The sequence below is a fragment of the Bos grunniens genome, chromosome 10 (genome assembly GCF_055505025.1).
Source record: "Bos grunniens cultivar Pamir isolate PY7600 chromosome 10, Bosgru_T2T1.0, whole genome shotgun sequence".
Classification (NCBI taxonomy): domain Eukaryota; kingdom Metazoa; phylum Chordata; class Mammalia; order Artiodactyla; family Bovidae; genus Bos; species Bos grunniens.
Genome location: NC_141174.1, coordinates 43,981,308 through 43,999,693, shown reverse-complemented (window position 1 = coordinate 43,999,693; position 18,386 = coordinate 43,981,308). Strand labels below are relative to the sequence as shown.

Below are 18,386 nucleotides of genomic sequence, written 5' to 3'. Positions count from 1 at the left end.
AAACAGTGGCTGTTTATTTTTCTGGGCTCCAAAATCACTGCCAATGGTGACTGCAGCCATGAAATTAAAAGACGCTTACTCCTTGGAAGGAAAGTTATGACCAACCTAGATAGCATATTAAAAAGCAGAGACATTACTTTGCCAACAAAGGTCTGTCTAGTCAAGGCTATGGTTTTCCAGTGGTCATGTATGGATGTGAGAGTTGGACTATAAAGAAAGCTGAGCACCAAAGAATTGACACTTTTGAACTGTGGTGTTGGAGAAGACTCTTGAAAGTCCTTTGGATTGCAAGGAGATCCAACCAGTCCATCTTAAAGGAGATCAGTCCTGGGTGTTCATTGGAAGGACTGATATTGAAGCTGAAACTCCAATACTTTGGCCACCTGATGCCAAGAGCTGACTCATTGGAAAAGACCCTGATGCTGGGAAAGATTGAGGGCATGACAAGAAGGGGACGACAGAGGATGAGATGGTTGGATGGCATCACCAACTCAATGCACATGGGTTTGGGTAGACTCCGGGAGTTGGTGATGGACAGGGAGGCCTGGCATGCTGTGGTTCATGGGGTCGCAAAGAGTTGGACACGACTGAGCAACTAAACTGAACTGAACTGATTCCTTTCTACCTAGAAATGTTTCTTCACAAATCTGTGGAATATTAACTTAATTTCAACAAAGTACAAGAATAGATAGGTTAAATGAAAAGAAATAAAGAGATGAAAAAAGAGTAAGAGGAAAATGAGAAAAAGAGAAAATTAAGTGAGAAAGGAAAACAAGATACACAAGAGGATACAGCAATAACAACCTCCGAAACCACAGATCTGCTTCTCCTGATTTAGCTAAGTATATACAACCAGCTCTGGAGAAGGCAATGGCACCCCACTCCAGAAAATCCCACGGACAGAGGAGCATGGTAGGCTGCAGTCCATGGGGTCGCTGGGAGTCAGACACGACTGACCGATTTCACTTTCACTTTTCACTTTCATGCATTGGAGAAGGAAATGGCAACCCACTCCAGTGTTCTTGCCTGGAGAATTCCAGGGACAGGGGAGCCTGGTGGGCTGCCATCTGTGGGGTCGCACAGAGTCAGACACGACTGAAGCGACTTAGCAGTAGCAGCAGCACACAACCAGCTCAGATAATTTAGAAATGCAGGTAATTCTCAAAAATTTAATTGGCATCTCACACTCTGAATTTGGAAAAGTTTTGTTTTGGTAAGATTCTTAAATAGATGAAGCTATGTCATCATCATTATCTTTCAGATAGAAAAAGAAGTAGAGTTACTAACTAGCTTAACAGCATATGTATTCATACAGCCTCAGGAATGTTAAACCAAGGCCTCTGCCCATGAGGAGCTAATGAAAAAAATTAATGAACAAAGGTTCAAAATGAATACAAGCCATGAATGTGCTCAGTCACCTCAGTCATGCCCGACTCTTTGCGATCCTATCGACTATAGCCAGGTTCCTCTGTCCATGGGATTCTTCAGGCAAGAATACTGGAATGACATTTCCTCCTCCAGGGGATCTCCCCAGCCAGAGATCAAACCTGCATCTCCATCTGAATCATAATTAGTGGGAATGCCCATCCTCTCCTGTAGAATATGACATCTAACATAAAAATCTGAAAAATCTGACTTCCTCTTCGAAGTTTTCAGATTTACACCAATCTGAGGGAGAACTCAAAGTGAAATGTGACTAAGTGCTTTGCCTAAAAGGGCAGGTGCTGAAAGCAGGTGGGAGAAGGAAAGGTGAGTGATCAGGTTCCAGAGTAGTAAAGATTTAGATGGTAGATGCATAAAATAAAGTGGAGAAATTTTTTTCTTACATTCTCAAAGAGAGTAATAATAAAATGATATATTAGAGAAGTTTGAAGGAGATAAAATTTTTAATTTCTCAAATTATTATATGTTAAAGGAGATTGTCACAGAATATAAACCCCTTCCACAGCAGTTCTCCAGAACAGATTAGTCTTCCTTACTATTTAGGATCACTATTGAACTAGAGGAGAAGGCGGCAACAGAGGATGAGATGGTTGGATGGCATCATTCACTCAATAGACATGAGTTTGAGCAAATTCAGGGAGATAATGAAGGACAAGGAAGCCTGGAGTGCTGCAGTTCATGGGGTTGCAGAGTCAGACACAACTTTGCGACTGAACAACAACAACTGAATAGAAGCTCTCAAATCCTCTCTCACACTAACATGAGAAAAACACCAACCTTCATCTTAAGTGCTACAGAAATTACATTTTGGTACATTATAGATATATCTCAAATGCAAGAATTATTCTTTTTAAACACAATGCAACCCTTAAAAAGACAGAATGCAGATGTCTTACCACCATGTCTTCACAACTCTTATCAAGTGGAAGTAAGCTCTTCATCAATTTTATATTCTCATGCAAGTGTTTTAATTCAAATGCATGCTGTCTCAAGCAAGTATCCAAAGATGTGGTAAATTCCTGGATTAATCTCTCAACTATATTAGAAGAGTGTGCTTGGGGTGTCAACTTGGTCACAGCAGCTATTATCCAGGCTTTTGTTTCTGAAGAAATGGAGTCATTCATAAGTAACTTGTAGAGCTTGGTTATAACTTCCTCTGGTGTTTCCTTATTTAAGAGATAGGAATACTCTCCTAACACCTGTAAGTAAAACAAAGAAATGAATATATGCAAACATCAAGTTAGATAGCAATTATACTCAGAAATCTAAACAAAGTGTCTGCAGAGTAAATTTAATCTATACTAAGCATATTCTCACAGTAAAAAAATTATTAAAAATAAAATTGCATATTTTAGGTCAAAATTACACCATGAATTGGGGAGGAGGAAATGGCAACCCACTCCAGTATTCTTGCCTGGAATGTTCCATGGACAGAGGAGCCTTAGCGAGCTACAGTTCATAGGGTCACAAAGAGTCAGATACGACTAAGCAACTGAACACCACCACCATGAACTGGAAGTGAATACAAGAAGGACTTTCACATCTTTATTATTAACAATATATAAAGCATCATATCTTTACAAGTTAGCTTTCTTCTGAACTTCCAGGTTTGGATGTTGGTTTTTACAAGCACTTTCACATTCTGTTACTATTTTCCAATAACCATTTAAACAAGTGGTTCCCACACACTAGCATGCGTAAGAGCCATCTGAAATGTTTCACAAAAATACAGATTTCTGACTCTACTCCCAGATAATCTGATTTAGTATGTCTGTGGTGGGGATCTACAATACACATTCTGAACAAATACCATCTGATTCTGATACAGATGATCCACAGAAGAGACTTTGAGGAACACTGATCTATGTTACACATTCTCTTTTCTACATCTAACTTATTCAGGTCTCAACACCATCACCAAAAGAATTTAATCAACATCTATAGAACACACCACCCAACAGTAAGCAGGATACTTTTCGAGCACCCACAGAACATTTAACAAGACAGACTATATCTTAGGCCATAAAATAAACCTCAAGAGACTTAAAAGAACTGAAATCATAAGAGTATTTTCTCTGACAACAAACTAAAATCAGTAACAGGAAGGACAACAGGAAATTTTCAAGACACTTAAAGACAAAACAACACCCTATCTTTCCATTACATAAATGAGGAAAGAACACTCCCAGTCTATGAAGCCAGTATGACCTTGATACTAAACCCAAAGAGTAGGAAAAAAACAAAACAAAAAAAAGTAAAAAAAAAAAAAGAAGATCCCTCATAAACAGAGATGCAAAAATTCTTAACACAGTCTCAAGAAATCTACAAAAAAAAAAAAAATTCTAGATTAATAAGTGAATTTAGCAAGGTATAAGATCAAAATACAGAAATAAACCACTAATCTATGAAAAAGGAGGCAAGTGTATAGGATAGAGAAAGGAACAGTTTCTTCAATAAGTGGTGCTGGGAAAACTAGACTGCTACATGTAAAATGATAAAATTATAACATTTCCTCACATTATATACAAAATTAAACTTAAAATGGATTAATGATCTAATAGTAAGACCTGAATCATACAACTCCTAGAAAAGAACATTCTTTAACATAAATTGTAACGATATTTTCTTGGATCTGTCTACTAAGGCAAAAATAAACAAATGGGACCTAATTAAACTTAAAAGCTTTTGCACACTAAAGGAAACCATCAACAAAATGAAAAAACAACCTACAGAATGGGAGAAAATATTTGTAAACAATGCAACCAGCAAGGACTTAATTTCCAAAATATACAAACAATCCATACAACTCAGTATCAACAAAACAACTCAATGAAAAAATGAGCAGAAGACCTGAATAGACATTTTTCCAAAGAAGACATAAAGCTGGCTAACAGGCACAAGAAGACATAAAGCTGGCTAACAGGCACAAGAAAAGATGCTCAACATCACTAATTATTAGAGAAAAGCAAATCAAAAACCTCAGTGAGATATTACCTCACACCTGTGAGAATGAGTATTCTCAAAAAGTCTACAAATAACAAATGCTGGAGAGAATGTGGAGACAAGGGAACCCTTCTACATGACTGGCGGGAATTTAAATTGGTGAAGCCACTACAGAAAACAGTATGGATGTTTCTTTAAAAAATACAAAAGAGCTGCCATATAATCTAGCAACTTAACTCCTGGGCATATATATCCAGAGGAAACCAGGGTTCGAAAAGATACATGCATCCCAATGTTCAGTGCAGCACTATTTACAATAGCCAAGATATGGAAGCCACCTAATGTCCACTGACATACTGAAAGGATAAAGAAGATATGGTGTATGTATATATATATATATATATATATATATACACACACACACACATACACACACACACACACACACGATGGAATACTACTCAGCCATGAAAAAGAATGAAATAATGCTATTTAAAGCAACATGGATGGAACTAGAAATTATCATACTAGGTGAAGCAAGTGAGAAAGAAAAAGACAAATACTGTATGATATCACTTATACGTGGCATCTAAAATGTGACACAAACCAATTTATCTAAGAAACAGACTCACAGGTAGAGAAAACAAACTTATGGTTATCAAAGGGGGTAGGAGATAGGGGAGATATAACTTAGGAATTTGGGATTAGCATATACAAACTACTATATATACAACAGATAAATAACAATGTCCTACTGTATAGCACCAGGAACTATATTCAAAATCCTATAATAAATCATAATGGAAAAGAATGGCTGCAATCCATGGGGTTGCGAAGAGTCAGACACGACTGAGCGACTTCACTTTCACTTTTCACTTTCATGCACTGGAGAAGGCAATGGCAACCCACTCCAGTGTTCTTGCCTGGAGAATCCCAGGGACGGGGGAGCCTAGTGGGCTGCCGTCTATGGGGTCGCACAGAGTCGGACACGACTGAAGTGACTTAGCAGTAGCAGTAGCAGTATAACTGAATCACTTTGCTGTATGCTAGAAATTAACACACACTGTAAATCAACTATATTCAATAAAATAAAATAAAATAAATAATAAAAAAAACCAAACCAGTGGTTACCAGTGGAACGAGGGAAGGGGGAAGGAGCAAGTTAGGTATAAGGGATTAAGAGATACAAACTACAAACAAAGTATGAACTAGGTAAGCAACAAGGATGTACTGAATAGTACAGGAAATTAGACCCATAATCTTATAATAACCTTAATGGAATATAATTTGCAAAAGAAAGAATCAACATGCTGTACACTTATAACTGATATAATATTAATACTGTAAATCAACTATACTTCAATTCAAAATAAAGAATTTGAAGTTTCTCCTAAATTTGTATCACTTTCGCATCGCCAGAACCCTAACCCTAACCTGAACTATCTTAAATCAGGGACCATCTGTATCTAAGTATAAATCTAACAAAACAGGGACAGGATTTGTATGCTGTAGAAAAAGAAACACTCTAAATATATGAACATATACAAATGGCTACCAAATACAGCAATCAATTTAGGCAAAGATTATCAATGCTAAAACCATTGATAAAAGACAGCTGAAGAACAGATGTTCACACAGTCTCATAGAATCACCTCACAGATTAGTTCTAAATTAGTAAGAAGAAATGGTACCTTTACAATGGAGAGAATATGAAGATCACCATCTTAACCAAAGACATTAACAATCACCAATAATTGGAGGAACTGATATTATATGCATCCTGATATGATGTAATGGGAAGTACATATTGACAATGTTGTATTCTTGCTAAAAATGTTTACCTGAACCAGACATAGTCCAATTCAGAATGCTGGACTTTCTACAAGTATTCATCCAAAAAAATAACAATGTCATGAAAACAAAAAAACAAACAAAAAAAAACCTGAGGATCACTGTAAAATACAGAGGCTAAAAGAAAAACTAAATGCAATTTGTGAACCTTGACTGGATATGGGGTAAGGAGGAATGGAAAAATAGTCATAAGAGACATTTTTTGGATAACTGGATTAATATGAATATGGACTGTATATTGGGTGACATTAATGAATTAAGGTCATGTTTTTCAGTTGCAATAATGGTTTTATGGTTATCTAGAATGTGACTCTTGGGAGATTTATATTGAATTCTTTTATAGGGGAAGCAGCTATATATAGAGATGTAGATGAAGTAAAGCAAGGTGGTTAAAAACATTCACTGGGAATCTAGATGAACAGTACAGGGGTATTTATTATGCCACTTTTTCACCTTTCTCATAGATGAGAAAAGAATTCTTACATAAAAGTCTGGGTAAAATTTAATTTAACATACTAACATTTGACAAAACCATAAAATATTAAAGTGTGAACATCCTATGACCCAGAGATGCACTTCTCCAAATCTCCCCCTACAGAAATGCTCAATCACATGCACAGGAAAGAATATACGAAGGTGACAGGATGTATATGATTATGTAAGCCTTATACTCTACAAAATTGTAACCTCACTTTGCAAAGAGATGATCTCCCTTGCAGGCTTTGATGAAGCAAGCCTCCATGTTGGGAGGCCCACATGGCAAGAAATTGAGGACAACTCTTGGAGCCAAGGGCAGCCAACAGTCAACAGTCCGAACATCAAACCTTCAGCCTTAGAGCTACAAAAAACTGATTTCTGCCAACAACCACATGTGAGCCTGGAAGCAGATCCTTTACTAATCAAGTTTCAGATGAAACAGCAGCCCCAAGGGATACCTGGATTGCACCCTTAAAAAGCCTTAAGCAGAAAACCCAGCTAAGCCATACCTGAGCTCCTAACCCACAGAAACTGTGAGATAACAAATGTATGCTGTTTTAAGTTTGTGGTAACATGATTATGCAACAATAGAAAGCTAGCATACCACAGCTTCATGAGTATTCACATATTCATATACAGATTCACAACAAATGCATTGTATACAGACAGGCATCTAAATAAATACCCATATTTAAAAGACTATTCAAGTGAGAGGGCAGAGAGAATGAATACACAAGTAAATAGGTAAGTGATAGAAGGTAGCCACTGGGAAAGAAAATCGGCAGCTGAAGGAGTTAACAGATCTGAAATAAATGATTTCTGAAGAAATACATTATCAGTATTTGTCTTTATAAAAAATAATATTATAAACATTTATGAGTCAATGTACTTTGCTTACCCAACTCATAACTTGAAGAAATCTCTGTGGATAGAACACATTTTCCACATCTAGTAAAGTAAGATAAGACTGAACTGCATAAAGTCTTAGTTGTTGATTTTCTGTTTCATCATCAAAACCTACAAAGGAATTGATATACCAATTTCCATTAAATTCTCCAAGGACTCTGTAATAAAAACATTTAATTTTAATATCTTTACAGAATGCACTAGTTTACTAACCTTCTGCTAGCAGTCTCAGAAAGTTATTGGGAATATCAGGATGCATCACATCTCCTCCCACTGAAAATACAGCATTCATTGTCTGAATAAACCACGCATTATCAGGAGCATATGTGTCCACAGTGTTAAGAACAAGTACACTTCCAAATGCCAGTTATTAAAATTACCCTTCCTGAATCAATCTTTGCAAAAATAACCCTCAATTCATCCCAGTTTGGCATTTATAATTTTAACTTCTGCCAATAAATTTTTCTATACTCTAGCTTTGTGTAAAATAGGTGTTCAGTAAAGCTTATTTAGTAAACTTAGTAAACCAATTCATGTTGCTTTTTTTTATCTAGCACCATATTTTGGACATAATAGGCACTCAATTAAATGTGAAATAACTGAAAGAAATATTCCAGCTGACTGTGGACAAATACATAATGGAAAATGACATGCACTTCAGAAAGGTTAAGTGTTGTGATATGTCTTTCTGAACAATTGTTTACCTTCTTTTCTAATCTGTTCCTCTTCAGTTCTAAAATTCTACCATTCTGCTAGCCAGGGCTATAGCACTGGCCAGGACAAAACTATACTTAAGCATTCCAAGATAATTTGACTGACATTACTCATTCATTCATTCAATCTTAGATTTAAACAACAAACATCTTAAAAAGAATGTTGAGTAACCTTGGGGCCTGTAAAGTTCCTCTGAGTTTTTAAAAACAAATGTGAAGAAAAGTAACACGTAAATGGAGTTTGTGACCATTCCCAGTATAAGCAATCATGTAAAGGCTAAATTTTAGCATACTGATATCCTCACCAATCTCCCTCAAACAACAAGAACTTTTACTCAGGAAAGAAACTGAGTAGGAAGTAAAGTCAAAGACAAGGAGGGATAAAAGAAGAGTCAAGAGATTCCTGTATACTCCTGTTGATAATACGGCCCAGTAGAATAAAAAGAAACAGGAAAAAAGTTATCGCCCAGGAAGTCTACACAACTTTTTGTTTTTAACAATAAGAAAGGCTTGAACATCAGGAATGGAAGTTATTGCTGGGCCTCTGAATTCAACCTACAAGTGACTATGTCTATACCAATCATTTTAAAGTCACTGTGTAACACACTGCTATATTTAAAATGGATAACAAGCAAAACACTATTGTATAGCACATGGAACTCTGCTCAATGTTACGTGCCAGCCTGGATGGGACGGGGGTTTGAGGGAGAATGGATACATGTATATGTATATGGCTGAGTCTCTTCACTGTTCACCTGAACTATCACAACATTGTTAATCGGCTCTACCTCAATACAAAACGTTTTTGGTGATAAAAAAAATTTTAGTTAAAAAAAAAGGAAAAACATTTATTTTTTGAAAAATAAATAAATAAAGTCACTGTGTAACTAAAAAGTGTTTTATGACTCAGGGCCCAAAAGATATTTCTCAGCCAGCTCAGCTATTTTTCCAACCAAATTGACGATAATATATTCTTCTTTGCTCTGATGTAAATATTCAAGCATTTTCTGGACAATCACTGTTATATTCTGTGCATTAGTAATTCTGTAAAGAAGTTCCAGAGTCTATTTAAGAAAGAAAAACAAAAGCAGTATTATAAAACTATGCATGATAATCCCAATAAATACTGTAACATAAAGGTTTATACCCCGCTTTGATTCCTGGTTTGGGAAGATCCCCTGGAGAAGGGGTAGGCTACCCACTCCGGTATTCTTGGGCTTCCCTGGTGGTTCAGCTGGTAAAGAATCCATCTGCAATGCCGAAGACCTGGGTTCGAAAGATTCCCTGGAAAAGAGAAAGGCTACCCACTCCGGTATTCTGGCCTAGAGATTTCCATTGACAGTACAGTCCATAGGGTTGCAAAGAGTTGGACATGACTGAGTGACTTTCACTTTCAAAGGTTTTTAATAGTTGGTTCTTCCACTTTTATGTAGCTTTACTGGGCAGTTAACGGGAACTCAAGAAATACACATTTTAACCAGAATAGAACTTAAGGAAGGTAAAACCATTGTTGAAAAAAAGGAATTATAATCAATTCAAAAGTCTAAAACCCTTCGACTGATACAGATAATTATGATCTGACATCTCTACATTGACAGGCCATGCAAACACCAAAAAGTTAAAAGATTTATAACCTATTTTCTAAAAATGTAACAGCTTCTTCAATTCAGTTCAGTTGCTCAGTCATGTCTAACTCTTTGCAACCCCATGGACTGCAACACAGCAGGCCTCCCTGTCCATCACCAGCTCCAGAAGTTTACCCAAACTCATGTCCATTGAGTCGGTGATGTCATCCAGCCATCTCATCCTCTGTCGTCCCCTTCTCCTCCTGCCCTCAACCTTTCCCAGCATCAGGGTCTTTTCAAATAAGTCAGCTCTTCGCATCAGGCGGCCAAAGTACTGGAGTTTCAGCTTCAACATCAGTCCTTCCAATGAACACCCAGGACTGATCTCCTTTAGGATGGACTGGTTGGATCTCCTTGCAATCCAAGGGACTTTCAAGAGTCTTCTCCAACACCACAGTTCAAAAGCATCAATTCTTTGGTGCTCAGCTTTCTTTATAGTCCAACTCTCACATCCATACATGACCACTGGAAAAAGTAGAGCCTTGACTAGATGGACCTTTGTTGGCAAAGTAATATTTCTGCTTTTTAATATGCTGTCTAGGTTGGTCATAACTTTCCTTCCAAGGAGAAAGCATCTAAGCCTACATTACACATGCCTGCATACTATGCATGTGTGTGTTTAAGCATTTTGGAAGACTGGATTTTTGTATACATACATATACAAAAATCCAGTCTTCCAAAATGCTTTTCCATACTTCCCAAACAGAAAAGTGCACTTGAGTGGATCTGTCAGATCAGATCAGATCAGTTGCTCAGTCGTGTCCAACTCTTTGCAACCCCATGAATCGCAGCACACCAGGCCTCCCTGTCCATCACCAACTCCCGGAGTTCACTGAGACTCACGTCCATCGAGTCAGTGATACCATCCAGCCATCTCATCCTCTGGCGTCCCCTTCTCCTCCTGCCTCCAATCCCTCCCAGCATCAGGGTCTTTTCCAATGAATCAACTCTTCGTACGAGGTGGCCAAAGTATTGGAGTTTCAGCTTCAACATCAGTACTACCAATGAACACCCAGGACTGATCTCCTTCAGAATGGACTGGTTGGATCTCCTTGCAGTCCAAGGGACTCTCAAGAGTCTTCTCCAACACCACAGTTCAAAAGCATCAATTCTTCGGCGCTCAGCCTTCTTCACAGTCCAACTCTCACATCCATACATGACCACAGGAAAAACCATAGCCTTGACTAGATGAACCTTTGTTAGCAAAGTAATGTCTCTGCTTTTGAATATGCTAAATGGTCTCTCATGGATGGATAAGGTAGCGCAAGCACTTCAAAGTGCAGCAAGGCCTACTTTCAGAATCTCAGGTATCAAGGAAGAACTGTTTTATGGCTCCTCAGTGCTGAGGAATACACCTCTTGCTGCCTCAAGTAAGATGAAGAAAAACCATTACCAAAGTAAACTCCCATTTACCTGGCTTTCTGAGGCCCTATATTAAGGTTCCACAAATATCATAGTTCCCAGAATCAGTATGAAACAAAAGGCAGCAATAAGAAAGCATCCTTTACTAGCATTTCAGGATCAACAATATTAGCTGTAAGAGAATTTCTATGTACCCTACTTGTTAAATCTGTTCAGATTTCTTTAGGGTTCTTCCTAATTTTTCAATCCTTATACCCAGGACTTCAAGTACAAAGGATAACAGATTTTGAATTTTTTTTTAAAACTGTTCCAGTTAATCCTTAACACCATTTAAAATCTATAAATACATAGATCCCCCATCACTAGCTTTCCACTTATAAAGCTGTTTCAGACATCCTTCCTGTAGGCTCTGTAAGCCATGTATTTTAAGATAATGTACACCAAATTTAATTCCTACTCTAAGACTATGAAACTTAGCGTTTCCAGGACTGAATGGGGCATTGTATTAGGAATTGCATGGCGGAAGGTCTTTTCTATTAACTCCCTCATGCTTTCTTTTGTCTTGTTATGAAAGAAAGGTAATACAATCAGGTAAAAGAGCATCCCAGACCCAAGCAACAGGTCACTCCATACCCCAGGACCAAAGTTCTTGCCACATAATTACTGATGGAGGTTAGATATGACAGTGGAATTAAGGAAACAGTACTACAGTGCCTTCTTTGGGCACCACTGATGCTCAGTATCCTCCCCAAAGAATTCAAACTACTTTTCTCACTGCAGACCAGACCTGATAATTTTAGAAGTTGTCTGTTTCTCTTTAACTCTCATTTTTAAATTAAATCCCAATAATTAAGCACAGAACTAAGAAAACTGTACCCAAGTCAACCCTGTTCAACATACTACTTAACCACACAAAGAAAATGCATGCTCTGTATCCATTCAAAGTAGAAGAGTCATATAATTATTTGTTACTGTCCCTTGGCATCTTTGCATTTTTCTACAATGTCTACACATAGAAATTATCCATAAACTTTCTGGATTCATTCAAGGCAGGTAACTATTTTTTAGAAGATCAAAAATATGAATCCAAAATATATATGCATATATATTGCATATATGTAGATGGCAATTTCTCAGAAACATTATTTCAAAAGTAGTACCTTTAGAATTCAACATTCATATTATTCAATGCAATAATGTTCTTTCAATGAACTTTTAATTCATTGCTTTTAAATAATTTAGATGTTTACTAGAATTTATCTTTTTATCTTCATTATTTTTAAAATCAGAAATAAAACAATCACTCTTCTTAATTAGGTCCCATAAACCATTTTAAATGAAGGTATAGAATCATGTCTGTACATGAGAATTACCAGATCTATCTAGAACACCCAAGCAGATAATGAAGCAATTTTATAAAAGGAAAAAGTTGAAAAAAATTAAGTAGATTTATACACCTTTCCTTCCAAGAAGTTCAAAACAGTTTAGGGATATCTTTACTAATTCTTTTTATTTTTTGGCCACACCATGCAGCATGTAGGATCTTAACTCCCTGAGCAGAGACTGAACCTGTGCCCCTGCAGCAGTAGCATGGAGTCCCAACCACTGAAACTCCAGGGAAGTCCCTATCTTTATTAATTCTATCAACATTCTTACAGATTCAATAAGGAATAGAGTAGCCCATTTTATAGATGTCAAGGAAAATAATGAAAAAAATTAATTATCATAAATTATGTCTTAAAATTATACTAATAGGAAGAACTGGAAATAGAATTCTGGTCTTCTATTGACACAACCCTTGGACCAGTAAGATTCCTTGATAAGGGATCCTACACAGGTGTGTGCATGCATGTGTGCTGTCACTTCAGTTGCGTCCAACTCTTTGCAACCCTATGGACTGTAGCCCGCCAGACTCTTCTGTCCGCGGGATTCTCCAGGTAAGAATCCTGGAGTGGGCTACCATGCCCTCCTCTGGGGGATCTTCCTGACCCGGGATCAAACTCATGTCTCTTACGTCTCCTGCATTGGCAGCGGGGGTTCTTTACCATTACCACCACCTAGTTACACCTTCCTAACTTCTCCAACTCACAATTTAAAACCATTCTTGTGGTTATTGATACAAGTACTTTTTAGAAAAGTCCCTTAAACTTCAGTAGAAAAAATAAAATGCATTCAAAAGTTAAAATACACACGTGTGCACATGCCCATAATTTTCATCTCTCTCCATAAGACCAACAAAATGTTTAAAAATTTTAACATTTCACATACACTACTCAAAATACCAGTTTACCTCTCTTTTAATAATGGGATCAGGATGATCTAAGCATTCAATTATTGTCATCTGATGTTGAAGAGCCAGAGTGGGATCCTGTTGGATAACATAGGTAAGAGCCTTCAGTCCTAGAAACAAAGATTAAATAACATAAAGTGACTTAAAATAAATATTCAGAAAATTTCAAAAAGCTCTCTTGGTAATTTCCATCAAAAGAACCAATCATCTTACCTAAATATTTGAGATTTATTTTAGGTGACAGAACAAACTTTCCAATGCATTTGGCAGCCTTCTCAAGCAATTCCGATTTAGGATAAATAGAATAGACTGTATGTACACATTCAAACAGAATAGCTAGAAAAATAAAATATTATAACTTCAGAGATCATAGTAAGCCATAATAAAAAATGTATCTGTGCAGAACTCCTAACAAAACAAACTAATCAGAAGGTCAGTTTTAGTCAAAAATCTTATGGAAATTTTTCAAAGATAAGAATTTTACTATTTTCAGGCTATATTCATCCATGCAACAAGTATTTTCTGAAACCTCCTATGAGTCAGACATTGTTCTACTAGTATGGATACAGCAGAGACAAACACCCTTACCCTCAAGAAATTCACATTCTAATGGGCACATAAGTAATATATTCATTACTCCTATATAAATAGATACTTCCAACACTCCTTGAATGCTTCAAAATAAGTTATTCTCAGGCAGTTTCTACCACTTATACACAAAAACTGGATATGTAGTTTATTTCCATGTGGTTTCAGTTCAGTTCAGTTCAGTTGCTCAGTTGTGTCCAACTCTTTGTGGTTTAGTTCAATATAATCATTTTAGGGTGCTCTAGCATTTATTTCAAAATTTTTATACTCAAAACTCAAGTCACTTTTTAAAAATTAACTTAAAAATTAACCTCCAAGGTTATAGAAAACCTACTGACATCTTGATAGTGTTCAAATTTGATTTTCTAGTCTCATCAAAGATCAGATAACTATAACAGATGATTAAAATGGACACTAAAATATTTTTCAAACTCTCTTAAAGATCAAGAGTGAAAGAGCTGGAGCTTGGTCATGGTAAACAAGAATAATTTAGGCACCATTAAACAAAATAAGCAGACTTAAAAACAGTTCAACTGAGGGCTTCCTTGGTTGCTTAGATGGTAAAGAAATCTGCCTGCAATGCAGGAGACCCCGGTTTGATCCCTGGGCCAGGAAGATCCCCTGGAGAAGAGAATGGCAACCCACTCCAGTATTCTTGCCCTGGAGAATCCATCTCATGGACAGAAGAGCCTGGCAGGCTACAGTCCATTGGGTTGCAAAGAGTCAGACACAACTAAGCAACTAACACACACGGTTGAAGAATATCATATCTTTGAAAGAATCACTCCTGCTCTTTTTCCAAAAGTTTAAAACACAATAATCATTTATTCGTGTACAAGATATAAAATAGAGCCTGAATATTCAACTAGCTATGTTTTTTACACTGCTAAGTTGCCTATCAACTGATACACATAAACATTTTGGGTAAAAAGTTTTACTAAAATAAATACTTTCTAAATAAGGAGAGAAAAGAAATTAGAAATAAGCATTTTTTAAGAAATAAACATCTCTTTAAGAAGTGAATAGACTTTAATTAAAGGAAAACCTATAAAGTCAACTGAACCTAAAAAGATATTTGCAGATATTATGCTGTAAAGTCTTTACTCTGTGCTATGAAAAAGAGTTGACTTTGGACTTCCCCAGTAGCTCCGTGGTAAAGAATGTGCCTACCAAACCCCTGGCCCAGGAAGACTACATGCTGCAGAATAACTAAGCCCCTGCGCCACAACTATTGAGCCTGTGCTCCAGAGCCCAGGAACTGCAAGTCCTGAGCCCACATGCCCCAGCTACTGAAGCCCATGCACCCCAGAGCCTGTGCTCCCCAAGGGAAGCCACCACGATCGTAAGCCCTCCCACCGCAACTGAAGAGCAGCCCTCACTCCCAGCAACTAGATAAAAGCCCTCACAGCAATAAAGACCCAGCATAGCCAAAACAGTAAATAAAATTCTTTTTTTTAATAGATTTGTTTTCAAAGAAAAATTTTTTCAAAAAGTTGACTTTATGACTTCATGAAGTAAACAGAGAAAGCCTTGGTCAATTAACTAATCAACTAAGGCAGGACTAGGCAAAATACCATTAAACCCAGCCTTCAGCCTATCTTTGTAAACTGTGAACTAAGGATGATTTTTATATTTTTTGAGATATAACTGATATATAAAATTATTAGTTTTAGGTGTACAATTACATTTTTAAAGGTTAAAAAAAAAAGGAGAATATATGACAGAAACCTATACGACCTACACAAAACCTAAAAGAACTGCTAGTTTAGGTATAGAATAAAATTAATAGTTCAAAAAATACACTTATTTGTCAACTTAGGCATACACACAGACTCAGAAGTCGCTCAGTCGTGTCCGACTCTTTGCGACCCCATCGATTAAAAATAGGTTTTTAAATTATTTTAAAATAATTTAGAGATTTTAAGACTGTTTATACTCCAACTCTACAAAAGTCTAAGTCCACAGATAAAAAAGCAGTCACTCCACTGTCTCCTCACTGCAGTGGTTAAAACGAAAGTGCCTCTGAGGACTTCTAAAGGAAAAAATGCAATGTGGAGTTTTGCTTACTCCTCCAAAGCAACCTAGGTCCTAACCAAAATATCATTAAGTAAAAATTACCAAATTAATAATGTCCTAACATTTGTGACACACTGTGGCTTTATCACAGATATTTTGGGTAGGATTATGTACAAAATTTGAGGAATTCTACTGATTACTCTATCCTTCAGACTAGACTTTACTTACATTTTAAATAAGTTATCTACTGTCACCACTCTGGCAAGGAAATGGGGGTACCAGCCAATGAGGGTGGTAGTCCACTTTCTCCATTCTGCTTCCTTTAACACTTGGAATGGCAGGGGATGCTGCATCCTTCTGGATGGGGGATGAGGGTACCCTGTCTGGGAGAGGAAGGGGCACCCCAGTACTGCTCCCGATGTGACCTGTACTGAGAACAACGGAGTGACTCTAGTGTACCGGACCAGTAGAAAAAGCCCTGTCACTCTACTAAGTTTCCTCTACCACCACCCCAGGAAAGATGGGAGGGGTACCTCAATTGTTCTCTGTTCCTTGATGATGTAAAACCCAGGCTTCCCACATCATCTCCACTGGCAATGCCAGGGAGGGTCCCTCTTGACATACGGCAGGATCAAACTGCAGCTGCCCTCTTGGTCTTCACCACCGAGCTCCATGGGAGGGTTGGGGTACCTCATTATACCTGATGAGGATGGAAATCTTGATTCTTCATTCAGCCTTTGCTGCTCTGGGTAGTCCATAGTTTTTTCTATGTGGTGCTTGACTGCAATAGAAAAACTATTGTCTAAAAGTCTTCCATCTTGCTAGTCTGCCCTTTTTGCCTGAGTCCTCTGGCTAGAGAGTAGGCTTTTTTTCAGGGCATTTTTATCTGCACCTGTTGGCATTTTCAGACTGCTGGCTCTCCAGTAACCAGTTTGGGGCATACAAGGCAAAAAGAAAACCCAGGGTACTAACCTTGGAGTCATTCCTTACATGCCAATGTCCCTAATCAGTCTCCTTCATTTATCCACGTTTCAGAATCTCATGTGTTTATTTTACATATAATGTTCAAAGTTTTTAGGTGTACTTAGTGGGTAGAGTACACCTAAAGTACTTCTATCTACTTTCAATGGTTCTATCCCTTGTATTTCATTTTATATTATCTCTCAGTTTACTAAATAGTTTACTAAAAATGTCCTTCTCATCTTATCAGTTTCCTGCCCAAAACTATCCCATATCTCCATATTTATACAATCCAAACTCTGTGGCTACCATAGGAGGATGTCCGCAATATACCCTTCCCACTGCTCCCACTATTAACTGTCCAATCGAGCTGGCAAGTCAGTTTTCTGAAACAGTGGGGTGTTTTAAACACCCCCACTTCTGCACCTTCTTTCATGTTCCCTTTGCCTAAAACTGCTTTTAACCTCCTTTCTGGCTATCTCAATCCCATCTTTCAAGGTCCTATTACATCAATAAATCTTTAGGTGCCCTGAAGCCCACAGTGATCTTAACCACCTCTGGAATCCTGTAATATTTATTCCCTTTACCTCCCCCTTTACATTCTGCCTTATACTGGTATTATGCCTTCATATATAAGTTATCTCCTCCATTATACTGTAAACTCCTTGAAGGCAAAGCTTACATTTTATACTGCCTCATATCCTCTACATCACTTTACAACGCCTGGCACATAGCAGATACACTCTAAATGACTCTGATACGATTAATTTCTTCCTTTGACACTAAGGTAAGTTATAAAAATGAAACTTTAATTAAAATATGGTTTGGACTGAAACCCAATGAGATAACTGATCAAAAGTAAAATAACTTTCTCTTCTATTAATTCAATTAAAACATATTACTCACTGATTAACCCAGTGCCAGATACTGGGATATGCTAGCCAATAAGACAGAGATAGTCCCGGTCCTTATGAAGTTTATAATTTAATACTGATATGTTTAAGCAATAAAATATTTATATTAAGTTTACTAGAGAATACTCTACCACTGATAAATGTAAGCTATAAACTGTATTGGTACAAGTATGGGGGGAAATGCAGAACAAAGAGAAGTAAATAAAGGAAAAAAGAAAACAACAGAAACTAAGTTTCTCTGGCAAAGTTAAACACTGGACCAGTAGACTACAAAGAAACAAATTGTTAGCACTGGTCT

General features: G+C 37.1%; 1 protein-coding gene across 5 annotated transcripts in view; it reads right to left on the bottom strand.

Annotated features, from left to right (window-relative positions):
* Window positions 1-18,386, bottom strand: part of AP4E1 (adaptor related protein complex 4 subunit epsilon 1) — a 70,116-nt gene that overhangs the window by 27,029 nt on the left and 24,701 nt on the right. For 4 of the 5 annotated variants that reach the window (XM_086320918.1, XM_086320919.1, XM_086320920.1 and 1 more), the window contains 6 exons: window positions 13,824-13,946; window positions 13,611-13,720; window positions 9,258-9,397; window positions 7,834-7,946; window positions 7,613-7,731; window positions 2,340-2,642 (listed from right to left, as the gene is read on the bottom strand). In XM_086320918.1, coding sequence (XP_086177044.1) covers window positions 2,340-2,642; window positions 7,613-7,731; window positions 7,834-7,946; window positions 9,258-9,397; window positions 13,611-13,720; window positions 13,824-13,946 — 908 coding nt within the window. Of the gene's footprint in view, window positions 1-2,339; window positions 2,643-7,612; window positions 7,732-7,833; window positions 7,947-9,257; window positions 9,398-13,610; window positions 13,721-13,823; window positions 13,947-16,747; window positions 16,915-18,386 lie in introns of those variants that run through there. The other variant, XM_086320922.1, reaches the window with a different exon arrangement.